The 13,574-nt window shown below is 45.6% G+C and overlaps 1 protein-coding gene across 1 annotated transcript in view; it reads left to right on the top strand.

The window, feature by feature from the left end:
• rps6kl1 (ribosomal protein S6 kinase like 1) overlaps positions 1 to 13,574 on the top strand; it is a 46,125-nt gene that overhangs the window by 16,448 nt on the left and 16,103 nt on the right. Inside the window, 4 exon segments of the mRNA XM_033027661.1 lie at positions 5,805 to 6,179; positions 8,355 to 8,479; positions 12,687 to 12,748; positions 12,750 to 12,780. Of these exon segments, the coding sequence (XP_032883552.1) occupies positions 5,805 to 6,179; positions 8,355 to 8,479; positions 12,687 to 12,748; positions 12,750 to 12,780 (593 nt within the window).

The following is a 13,574-nucleotide window of genomic DNA, read 5'->3' as shown; positions in this document are numbered from 1 at the left end:
TACTAATAAATGTGAAGTCATTCACTTTGGGAAAAAAAATGATAGGGCAAGTTATTTTCTAAATGAGGAGGAGCTGCGTTGTAATGCAACGCAAAGGGATCTAGGGGTATTAGTACATGAATCACTAAAAGTTAGTATGCAGGTGCAGCAAGCAATCAGGAAGGCCAATGGAGTTTTGGCCTTATTGCTAGGGGGATTGAGTATAAAAACACGGAGGTCTTGCTGCAGCTGTACACAGTATTAGTGAGACCACATTTGGAATACTGTGTACAGTTCTGGGGTCCATACTTAAGAAAGGATGTACTAGCCCTGGAGGCAGTGCAGCGAAGGTTTACAAGATTAATTCCTGCAATGAGGGGATTGACATATGAGGAAAGGTTAAGTAGGCTGGAACTCTACTCTTTGGAGTTTAGAAGAATGAGAGGCGATCTCATTGAAACATATAAGATCGTGAGGGGCCTTGATCGGGTGGATGCACCGAGGATGTTCCCAATGATCGGGGAAACTAGAACTAGGGGACATAGTTGCAGAATAAGGGGGGGCTCTTTTAAAACTGAGATGAGGAAGAACTTCTTCACCCAGAGGGTGGTTAATTTATGGAATTCACTGCCCCAGGGAGCAGTGGAAGCAGAAACTTTAAATATATTTAAGACTAAAATAGATGGTTTTTTAGCTGCCAAGGGGATAAGGGGCTACGGGGAGAGGGCAGGGATATGGACCTAGGTATGGTTAGTATAGTAAGACCTGAGTGATCTCCTGGACAAGTGTCGATCGCCTGGATTGGGGTCGGAGAGGAATTTCCCGGATTTTTTTCCCGAATTGGACCTGGGTTTTTATCCGGTTTTTTGCCTCCCCCAGGAGATCGCGAGGTTCTTGGGGTGGAGAGGGGTGATAGCGGTATAAAGGGGAGGGTAGTGTCTTGTGTTCTGTGTCTTGTGTCTACTGTTTGTGGGTAAGTGTGTCTGTTTAGTGTTCAGCCATGAGCGAATGGCGGTGCGGGCTCGACGGACCTGGTGGTCTACTCTCGCACCTACTTTCTATGTTTCTATGTTTCTATGACATCCAGAAGAAACCCAGAGGGAGAATGTGCAAACTCCTCACAGGCAGCACCTGAGGACAAAAGTAAACCTGGGTCTCTGGCACCGCGAGCCAGCAGCACTACCTGCTGCATCATTGTGCTCTGCTGTTCTCCTGATGGTTGTTGTTTCTGAATTCTGATGTAATTTGGACTAATGACAATAAAACACCCAGCAAAGAAACGCTACTACCTCTATAGCAACCCTCACCTTAATTTTGTCATCTTATTTTATTTTGTCTTGGATGTTACCTAGTGCTTTATCAGTGAGTTAGAAGAATGTTCAGTTATTACCAGAGATGTTTGTTTACTAGCATACTATAGTAAGTCAAATATTTCCAAATTTGTTATTTCCTGCCATCTGCATAAGTTGGCTTGCTTTCTTGTTGCTACATTTAGCCATTTCTACTGGATTCATTGCAGCTCTTGACAGTTTTTCTTACAAAATAGGGCGACACTGTGGGGCAGCAGTAGAGTTGCTGCCTCACAGCAGCAGAGACCCGGGTTCGATCCTGACTACGGGTGCTGTCTGTACGGAGTTTGTATGTTCGCCCTGTGACCATCTCGGTTTTCTCCGGTTTCTTCCCACACTCCAAAGACATACAGGTTTGTAGGTTAATTTGGTTAAAATTGTCCCTGGTGTGTAGGATAAGGATAAGATAATAAGGTCAAATATCTTGGGCATTTTATTACAGAACAAATGACAGATGATGAGGATATTTATAGGCATCGTCATATGATGTATGCACAAGCAAACATTCTCTTACGCAAGTTTAGTGCATGTACAGATGGAGTGAAGGTGTCTCTGTACAGAGCATATTGTACACCACTTTATTGCACACCTGTGGTCAAACTACAGAAAAGCAAGCTTACAGAGACTTAATGTTTAAGAAGGAACTGCAGATGCTGGAATAATCTAAAGTAGACATAAAATGCTGGAGAAACTCGGGGTGAGGCAGCATCTATGGAGAAAAGTAGTAGGCGACGTTTCGGGTCGAGACCCTTGTTCAGACTGATGGCTGAAGAAGGGTTTCGACCCGAAACGTCGCCTACTCCTTTTCTCCGTAGATGCTGCCTCACCCACTGAGTTTCTCCAGCTTTTGTGTCTACTTACAGAGACTTAAAGTAGCTTATAATGATGCCATGAGAATATTACTTAGGAGACCTAGATGGTGTAGTGCAAGTGAAATGTCTGTGGCTGCAGGAGTACATACTTTACAAACTTTCTTAAGAAATCTTATGTATAAATGTATTTGCCGGATTAATGACTGAAAATGAAATCATCTTGACCTTATCAAACAAGGTTTAGCACTACACGCTACCAACCCCAGCTGTGGAGACATTGGTATAGTTGGCTCGTTGTAGGACACTGATTTTTTTTTTTTTTAATTCTTGATTTTAAACCATGTATTGTGCTTTTGTATGTAATTTATTGTGCTTTTGTCAGTAATATACTGTGCTTTTGTATATCATTTATTGTGCCTTTGTATGCAATTTATCTGGATCTTGAGTCTGTAATAAAAAGTAAGATAAGATAAGTAATAGTGCACGGGGTGATCACTCGTCGGCTTGGACATGGTGGGGGAAATGGCCTGTTTCCACACTGCATTACTAAACTAAAATCCTCCTTTCAAACTTGGTGTCTTTAGCTTCCTTTCTCACCCCACCCCTCATTTCCTGCTCCTCACACAAATGCCCAGTATCCCTTGTAAAGTTACACGATCTGCACCAAAGAATGCTCTGCAAGTAGCAGTTCAGTTTGTTAAAGACGTACAGAGAAAGTATGCTACCACCATCGTGCCAAAATCAAGCAAGTAGTCGACATGAGCGTATGATTGTCCCATTTGTAATTACTCGTTGACTATCAGTGCATAATTGTGATTGAAATTAAATTCTCATGTAGTGCATGAGTGTCATTGATCTGAGATGTTACCTCTGTTTCTCTTCCCACACATGTGGCCTAACCTGCTGTTGATTTGCAGCAATTCCTGTTTTAAGTTTACGTTTCCATCATTCTGCTTTTTGTTTTCATCCTCATGTAATTACACCCTCCTAAACGCTATTTGAGTACAAGGTTGACAGAAAGTGGATTCTAGTTTAGTTTATTTTAGAGATAGGACGTAGAAAAAGGCCCTTCGGCCCACCGAGTCCACATCGAACAGCGATCCCCGCACACTTACACTATCATACACACACCAGGGACAATTTACAATTTTACCAAGCCAAATAAGCCTGCAACCTTGTAGGTCTTTGGAATATGGGAGGAAACCGGAGCACCTGGAGAAAACCCACACAGGTCACAGGGAGAACGCCCAAATTACGTACAGACAGCACCCATAGTCTTTAATTTGTCTTTAATTTGTGTACCAGTCATGTCTCTACTATTTATTTCATTCCGCTTACATGTTTTTCCTCTACTTGCTAAATTTTTGTAAGGTGTCCTTGAGACTCTTGAAAGGCGCCCATAAATAAAATGTATTATTATTATTATTATAGTCAGGATCAAATCCGGGTCTCTGGCACTGTAAGGCAGCAACTCTACCGCTGTGCCACTGTGCCACCCCTGGGATGTAGTGTGTTATGGATAAAGGCAGACAACATTCTTAACTTCAATATTTGAGGAACCAATTCAGTTTGCGGCCAGTTAGTAATCCACTGTTTACTAAATTCACAGTATCTTAAACTACGCCTAAGCATGTCAGACACTCTGGAAAGCCTGTGACTTGAAATACAACTTTAGAGATGTGAACAGATTATATCAGGGGAATTCATCGACTTACTGTCTACATCCAAAATATTACTAATTGTAAAGCATCACTCAGTACTGTTTTATGACTGTTGGCAGACCAATTTCCCTCCTGGGATAAATAAAGTTCTATCGTATTGTATCGTATCGTAGTAACAATTTCAAAATAGATCTAAGACACAAAATACTGGAGTAAAAGCCCTGTCCCAAGGTACGAGTTAGAGTTCTCCCGAGTTTGCCCTGATTCGAACACGGAGATTTACGGTAATGGCCACTCGTCGGTACTCGGGGCTCTCGTGGACATTTTTCAACATGTTGAAAAATCTTCACGCGTCTTCCCGTGCTTACCTGCCTTTAGCAAGTCTTCCCGAGTACCTGCCGTTAGCGCTAAGAGACGTCCCCGAGCTCCGACGTACCCGCTACATTCATTCTCCGTGCTTACCATGAGTTTTGATTTTTTTTTTAAACTCGGGAGAGCTCTTGGAATGAACTCGTACCATGGGACAGGGCTTTTAGAGTGAGTAGTCCCGACATCGCGCGGGGTTCCGAAATTCTTGCAGTGAACGAAATCTTTGCGCGCCAACGGCCTGTCGCGGAACTGACGGCCAAAGTGGGTCAGGCCGAAGACCCTGGCGCGACGCAACGTCTCACCTTCAACAGCAGCAGAAGCAGGCAAACCGAACTTGGCCTGGGGCCCACGGCCGTTGCAGTCCGGATCCGCCCCCACTTCTACACCCAGAGCGGGGCCAAGAAAATTGAACATAGACACAAAATGCAGGAGTAACTCAGCGGGACCGGCAGCATCTCTGGAGAGAAGCAATGGGTGACGTTTCAGATCAAGACCCTTCTTTTCTGACTGAAGAAGACACGAAACGTCACCCATTCTTTCTCTCCAGAGATGCTGCCGGTCCCACTGAATTACTCCAGCTTTGTGTCCATCTTCAAATGACGTCACGCGCTCCAGACGGCTGTGCGTACGCATGTAATCGTGCCCGACCATCGCTCGACTGTCTCGGCTCAACGTGACCATGAGGTTGTGTAATTTGCGTGCCAAGGACACGTAAGTGGGACAGGCCTTAAGATTCTGTAAACATTTTCGCGCTATTGTGTGCCGTTTTGGCGTAGCTCCTGAGAACACAGATGGACAGACAAACAAGTCGAGACTTTTAATAGTATACTAGACCAAGTGCAGACCCGTTGTGTCTGCTCCCCCAACGCACCCGTTCCCTACCCGTAGCCCCCACGGGAGATGTGGTCCTCCAACCGCCGTTCCTGAACATAAGATTCCAGCACTCAGCAGTGCGGCTGTTTTTAAATGGCGTCTTTGAGGCGAGAGGCGGGCGCCAGCAACCGTTATGGTCGCTGGCCAGCAGGAGGCAACAAAATGAGTGAGTGTGGGGGGGGGGGGGGGGGGCGACAAAATTTTGTCGTGTACATAAACACGACAAAATTTAACCAGGAGTGGATACTTGGAATGAGAAGTGAAATCTCTACCGAAATGGAAAAAATCTCGGCGTTTCTGCGTCTGGTGTTGGCGTAGCAACGAATCAAAGGCTGGCACCCACAAGTCAGGCAGAAACACAGACACACACAGTTTTAAAGATAGATAGACAGACAGACAGACAGACAGACAGACAGACAGACAGACAGACAGACAGACAATAGGTGCAGGAGTAGGCCATTCGACCCTTCAAGCCAGCACCGACATTCATTGTGATCTGAATCACCCACTGTACCTCGTTCCTGCCTTTTCCCCCATATCCCCTGACTCCGATATCTTTAAGAACTCTGTAGTACACCTGCCACCATAAAGAGAACTTAACTTGGCACTGAGCTAATGTACACTTCTGAGAGTGGTTGTTGGGAACATAACACATGTTTCATTTCCCTTGTCTTGATGTTGGATGAAATGATTAAAAGTAAAGGCAGGTGACTACAATGTAAAACAATAACATTTTCCGTCTCTCTGCTCTTATCTCATAGCATCATCGGACTTTCTGTCTGTTCCTTCCATTGACCATGGTGTGGTATGGAATCGAACCCTGGGCAGCCTGCATGCCCTGAAGACGCTGACTATGCACAGCCTTGCTGGAGAGCGGCAAGTGGGGCAGGATGCCGATCCCTGCTCTCGCCCCCTGTCTCAAGCCAGAGTATACCTGGAGCAGATTCGCAACCGAGTGTCGGCCAACGCCCAGGACGGCCAACAGTCCACCAGAAGCTCCGCTTGCAAGCGGGACTACTTGGTTGATGCAGCAAAGCAGATCCGCATGGCCCTGGACAGGGAGGTCAATGAGGATTACGAAGCTGCATTTAACTATTACAAGAATGGGGTTGACCTGCTCTTGAAGGGAGTGCAAGGTACACATTTTGTTTAGAACTTGTAAATCTAAGTTTAGTTTAGAGATACAGCAGAGAAACAGGCCCTTCGGTCCACCAGGTCTGTGCCGACCAGCGATCCCCACACATTAACACTATCCTACGCACACTAGGGACAATTTACATTTATACCAAGCCAATTAACCAACAAACCTGTACGTCTTTCGAGTGTGGGAGGAAACCGAAGATCTCAGAGAAAACCCACGCGGGTCTCGGGGAGAACGTACAAATGCCGTACAGGCAACCATCCGTAGTCAGGATCGAACCCGGGTCCCTGGCGCTGTAAGGCAGCAACTCTACTGTTGCACCACCGTGCTGCCCTAAGTTGAGAATTTCATGATTAATACAGGTGTCAGGGGTTATGGGGAGAAGGCAGGAAATTGAGGTTGAGAGGGAAAGATAGATCATCCATGATTGAATGTTGGAGTAGACTTGATGGGTTGAATGCCCTAATTCTGCTCCTGAATTTATGAGAAGCAATGAGATTAGATAATTAATGACTAGCAAGATTGATGTATGTGGTGGTCCTACTATTAGTTGTGTTGCACTAGGGGGAATTGGTCCTAAGTAATATCTCTCAAGACAAACACTTTAGAATCTATTATCAATGTTGAATCAGTCGCCTTCTTTAAAATGATCTGTTTGCAACACATTTTAAAGCAGATTCTTCTTAATTGTAAAAATAACATTCTTTACTTGCTGCATTTTCACCAATGTCATTAGGTATAAGTTTCATATGTTATAGAACTCTGACTCGTGTCAATGTAGTATCTTTTGATCACCTGTCTCTGTTGAGTTAGCTATCAATTTTACCAGAATATCTGCAGTTAAAGTCCCAGCAACGAATTACTACATTCAGGGTTAGTAAGGGAATAATTGGGTAGGGATTTTCAAATAGATGCATGGCTGTAAAAACGTGAATGAACTTGTTTTTCACAGAAGCACTTTTAAAAAAAAACCTCGAGGCACAAGGAACTGCAGGTGCAGGTTCACAAAAATAACACAAAGTGGTAGAATAACTCAGCGGGTCAGGTTGCAACTTCCTCCAAAATCAACAAAGTCGTGCTAACCAGATAATGTTTCCTCACACCCCACATCCTTTATTCCTCCCCCCCCCCCCCACCCCCCCGTGCCTCACCCGAACATGCACCACCCCCTCCACCTACATTCCTTCCTCTGGCTTCACAATTCGCAACTCTTCAATCCAACCCACACACAGTGTGTGGTCTAGGAGGGTTGGAGGGGAAACTATGGCACTCTAATTAATTATCTGCACTGTGGGAGAGCATTATCCATTTTCTTCAAAGTAACTTAGCAATTCAGTTAGAGAACTTGGATGGGTGACAATTTGTGTTGTGACCCTTTCTTCCTATCCATTGTTCTCCCTCTCTGTGTATTGAAGGCCAGTTGGCTTGATTCATGGACATCAACAGTTTGGACCTGGAGGAGAGTGGCCTCATCAGGAGCGATGAACCAAAAAGCCCAGCCCTCAAACCCCATCCATGTATTTTGAGTTAACTTTCCCAACATACCGCCATGAAGAAAGAGCATTCCAACCATTGAACCTCTCAGAGCATTAGCAGAGTTTATGAGCAGAATAAGTCCATTTGGCCCATCAAGTCTATTCTGCCATTCAACCATGGCTAATCTATCCTTCCCTCGCAATACCATTCTCCTACCTTCTCCCCATAACCCCTGACACCCCTACTAATCAAAAATCTGTCAATCTCCACCTTAAAAAATATCCATTGACTTAGGCTCCACAGCCGTCTGTGGCAATGAATTCCACAGATTCACCACCCTCTGACTAAAGAAATTCTTTCTCATCTCCTTTCTAAAGGTATGTCCTTTTATTCTGAGGCTGTGGCCTCTGGTCCGAGTCTCCCCCACAAGTGGAAACATCCTCTTCACATTCACTCTATCCAGGACTTTCACTATTCAATACATTTCAATGAGGCTCCTCCCCCACCCCCCCCTCATCCTTCTAAACTCCAGCGAGTACAGTCCCAGTGTCTTCAAATTCTCACACTATGTTAACCCAGAGACGTGGAGGGGAACAATTGTGGGGAGCAATTCAGGAGACCATTCAACCTAATTCACTGACTGTTTTGCCTCGACCAACATTTATTATTCTGCCTTTGTTTTGTTTTATTGCAGTTGATCCAAACAACGAGCGCCGCGAAGCTGTGAAACGAAAAACCACCCAGTATTTGAAAAGAGCTGAGGAAATATTCGACTCTCACCTACAGGGAAGCTTAGGAAACGGTACCGATGATTCTGGGGTATGACGAGCTGCATAGAATCTGGCAGGGCACGGCATGTTATAAATCTTGAGTGACTAAATTCACGTGGTGGGTGGACTCCACGCTCAGTTCCTGTGTGAGGAGTACAATAAAAAGGTGGTAGACAAAAGTGCTGGAGAAACTCAGCGGGTGCGGCAGCATCTATGGAGCGAAGGAACTTCGCTCCATAGATGCTGCCACACGCGCTGAGTTTCTCCAGCACTTTTGTCTACCTTCAGGTGTCCTTGAGACTCTTGAAAGGCGCCCATAAATAAAATGTATTATTATTATTATTACCTTCGATTTTCCAGCATCTGCAGTTTCTTCTTAAACAAAATATAAAGTTGGTCGTTTTTCCTGAGATTTCTCCTTTCCCTGCTTGGGACAGTTTCCGCTCTCCCCTCATTTACCTTTTTTTTTTTTTTAACTTATCATGACTTCTGCCATGAACACCAGTTGTATCTGATTTTGTCGGCTTGCATTGTCTATCTTACTCTATCCTCTGTGTACAAGGTGTAGGCAAAGCTAATCCTGGAGAGTCTGCGGCTTGAATGTTCACCAGGCACTACTTCAATGATTCAATAATAATTTAATTCAATGATACTTTATGGAGAGACTGGTGAACTCACAAGTGAGGAAGTGGCTTGGGCTACCGAGATGCCTCAGCAGCATAGGGCTCTATGGGAATGGAGCCCTCTCACTGCCAGTCTCAAGCCTGGTGGAGGAATACAAATGTGCCAAAGTGAGGCTTGTCATGACACTAACAGAATCCCAGGACCCAATAATAAGAGGTGTCGCCAACCCTAGCAACAGGGGAAAAATGGACTCCAGCAGCAGTGGTACTGGACGCAAAACCGACACTGGGACATAGTGGGCCATATCCAACAAGGCCGAGGGGGCTTTGGCCTGGGAGCAATGAAACCTACCTGGCAAAAGGCTACTCCAGATGAACGTCGGCACCTGGTGGTGGAGGAGGTGCGCCACCAGGAAGAAGCAGCCAGGTGTGCCAAAGCCATATCCCAAGCCAAACAAGGCCGCTGGATAAGGTGGGACGGCGTTGAGAGGAGGAAGATTGCATGGAGAGAACTGTGGAGCATGGAGTCAAATACGTTGAGCTTCATTATCAGAGCCACATATCACGTCCTTCCCTCTCCCACAAACCTAAATCTTTGGCTGGGAAAGGATCCAGCCTGCCCCCTGTGTGCAGTTCCAGCAAACCTCAAGTACATCCTGGTCGGTTGTAAGACCAGCCTAACACATGGCAGATACACCTGGCGACACAACCAGGTGCTGAGGTGTTTGGCAGCTGAACTCGAGTGCAAGAGAGTTACCACCAACGCCATGCCTATCAATGCCCAGATAACATTCCCGCAAATACCATCCTTCATCCGGGAAGGAGAGAAACGGAGGACTAACCCCTCGCCTCTCAACTCATGCCCACTGAACGCAGGGACTGGGAAATGTGTGTTGATCTAGGCCAGAGGCTTTCGTGCCCAGTTGAAATCGCAGTTACCAACCTCCGACCAGACCTCGTTCTCTGGTCCAACTCCTGTGGGCGTGTTTTCATCATTGAGCTGACGGTCCCCTGGGAGGAGGCTGTGGATGAGGCTTATGAAAGAAAAAAGCTTTGATATTCAAACCTTGCAGCAGAGGAGAGAGGTTGGAGTGTAAGGGTGTGTCCAGTGGAGGTGGGGTGCAGGGGCTTTGTAGCCAGTTCCACCGCATGGCACCTGAGGGAAGTAGGAGTCAGAGGGCAGGCACAAAGGAGGGCAATAAAAGAACTTGCCAATGTCGCCGAATGGAGCAGTCACTGGCTGTGGCTGAAGAGAAAATATGCTGTCTGTGCTGCCACGTGGCCATCTAGAGGTTAACCATAAGACACAAACCCAGGTCTGATCACCCTGCGGTGGGCCTGCCTCGACTGAGGGTGTCTTGTGATAAAAGGCCGAAACACCCAGTGACGTTGAGGTACACAACTGAAGATGTGTCTGATTGGTAGCAAAATCACCTAGTGGTCACCCCCAAGAATGTCAATTGTAGTGAAAAATCTTAGGGATTGTGACATCCAGTCCTACTAATCAATCTATTTGCCGCATGTGCCTAGGTACAGTGAAATGCTTTGTTTTGCGTACATCCCGATAAAATCACACAGCAGACCCCCACCTAGGCAGTACGCAAGAGTCGCCACGTATTTGTGGCGGCGACAACATTACCCAAACTTCATCAAACAGTCTTACCTTCTGCACGCTGCTGCGGCGAATCAGTCCTGCTGTTTGCACGCGGCCACAGGTGGCCCCCCGCCGGGTCCCCCCTTCGACCTCAGCAGCCCACCATTGGGTAGCTCTCGGTGGTCCACCTTGCCTCAGCGGCACGGTTCCCCGTCCTCGCTCTCGACGGTTGCTGTCCCCCTATCCTCCAGACAAAGCGGCTCACGCTCCTCAGGCTCTCAATGGGGCGCCCTGCCGCCCTCTCTGCGGTCACCCCCCCCCCCTCCCACTCGCCGTCCTCCACCCTCCCCTCTCGACGGCCCACCTCGTTTGCATATTCATGAAGACTGCGGAAATCTGGCATGGCTGGCACCCCGTCCCAGGGCAATGGGATCTTCGTTCTCCTGCAGCATATTTTCGAAGGATAATTATTTTGCCCACACGTGTACATCTAGATTTGAATTAAAAAGGAGTCGGGAGAGGGCAGGGAAAACTGTTTGTATTGGTTTGTAACTTTTCATGCCATTACATCACTTATTTGAGCAATTGTGACAACACTCCCAACTGCACAGAGATGAACAATTCAAAGATCTGTTTATTGTCACGTGTACAAATTAAAGTACAGGAAAATTAATGCGTATTTTAGTTCTTGTCTCTTCCAAGAGAAGCACAGAGTTAATTTGAACATTTGTTCATGATAGCTGCTTCTCTGAAGAAAACGTGTGTTCTGTCTTCAGATTATGTTATGGTTAAACGTCAATTTCTATTACTGGTGATTGTATTTGTCACTTGGATTTATATACCCACGGCATGATGACATTCAGTACAAAGCAGATCATTGTTGCATCTGTAGTGATATCTAGCTCTCTGCCCCTCAGAGAGCCCTCTGCCCCTCTTTTTCACACAGAGGGCGGTGGGTGTATGGAACAAGCTGCCAGAGGAGGTACTTGAGGTTGGGACGATCCCAACGTTTAAGAAACAGTTAGGCAGGTACGTGGATAGGACAGGTTTGGAGGGATATGGACCAAACGCAGGCAGGTGGGATTAGTGTAGCTGGGACATATGGGCAAGTTGGGCCGAAGGGCCTGTTTCCACGCTGTATGACTATGCCTCTCTAAATGATGCTCAAAATTGCTAAATATCTTTTTTTCCATTTTTTCCCAATATCCTGCCTGGGTAAAGGAGGGATTTTTACACTGTCTTTTCAAATAAGTTCAAGTCTGCTATGCCGCCATTCCCGGGATGGGGGGGACTGTCATATGTTGATAGAATGTAGTGGCTGGGCTAGTATATTCTGGAATGTAGAAGGATGAGAGGGCATCTTATTGAAACATATAAGATTATTAAGGGATTGGACACAATAAAGGCAGGAAACATGTTCCCGATGTTGGGAGAGTCCAGAACCAGGGGCCACAGTTTAAGAATAAGGGGAAGGCCATTTAGAACGGAGATGAGGTAAAACTTTTTCACCCAGAGAATTGTGAATCTGTGGAATTCTCTGCCTCAGAGCAGTGGAGGCCAATTCTCTGGATGCTTCCAAGAGGAGTTAGATAGAGCTCTTAAAGATAGCGGTCAAGGGATATGGGAGAAGGCAGGAACGGGGTCTGATTGTGGATGATCAGCCATGATCACATTGATTGGCGGTGCTGGCTTGAAGGGCCAAATGGCCTCCTCTGGCACCTATTTCTATTGTCCAGTGGATTGTGACTTTGGATAAGTTCTATCATGAAGTAACTTCATTTTTCTGCATTGAGCCAGTATGGTTAATCCCACGTGTAGGAAGGAACTGCGGATGCTGGTTTAAACCAAAGATAGACACAAAAAGCTGGAATAACTCAACAGGTCAAGCAGCATCTCTGGAGAAAAGGAATAGGTTACGAGTCGGGTCGAGACCCTTCCTTCAGACTGAGCATCAAGGGAAAGGGAAACAAGAGTGATATAGACGGTGATATAGAGAGAATGCATTGTCTACACCTTTTGTTTTCTTTCTTCATTTGCAGGGGTTCAGCAGCCTGAGGTTTCGGCCAAACAGAATTCTCAGCTCCCCAGTAGAGGACTTGAAAATGTCAACCGGTCATAGCAATCATTGACAAGGTAATTATCCCACACTTCATTCCTGCACCAAGTGTGAATGATAATCTCAATTGCAGCGCTGGTGTTTTAATTAACGTGCAATTGAGTTTGTAATAAGAGACTCGTAATTAAACCGTACTTATACTCATTTTTCAGCTAATGCCACTGAAAGTATTCGTACATTATTCATTAGTTCTCAATAAGATCCTTTATTAACATGTTGATTGAATTTATTCCAGCTATTACTGATTTATAAGGACTTTAAATTTTTTCTATGTTATTTGATTTGGACATTTATAATTGAAAAGTATGCCAGATTTATATTAGCATGTTCGACACGTTAAAAAAATGTAGTCAGCACAAACTGCTGTTTCCTTTTGACGGCAAAAACAGAATCCTTCAGGTTTTAGTGCGTTAATCAAATGGTTCCTTTGTCTCCCTTTATTGTTTGTTGTAATCTCTTTCCCCTTATTACAAGGAACAGAATTTGAATTTTATATCTGTGGACCTATTTCTACAAATTCCGGTTTTCTGGGTCACTTGGAGATAGAATCATGCAGTGTGGAATCAGGCACTTCGCCCCACTGAGTCCACAGTGACCACCAAAACATCCATTTACATTCATCTTATTTTGTGCTTCCACAAATTCCCATCAACTGCCCCAGAATGTACCACTGGCCAAAAGGCATTTCAAGTGTCCAAATTTACCTATTGGCCCATATGTGTGTCTAATGTAGTAGGGAACTGACGGGATTGGAGGAAACCCAATCGCTCTTGGGTGAACATCTACACCGATGGCACCAGAGGTCAAGTTT

Source organism: Amblyraja radiata, chromosome 9 (assembly GCF_010909765.2).
Source record: "Amblyraja radiata isolate CabotCenter1 chromosome 9, sAmbRad1.1.pri, whole genome shotgun sequence".
In the NCBI taxonomy this organism is placed as follows: domain Eukaryota; kingdom Metazoa; phylum Chordata; class Chondrichthyes; order Rajiformes; family Rajidae; genus Amblyraja; species Amblyraja radiata.
This window is presented reverse-complemented; position numbering and strand designations above follow the sequence as displayed.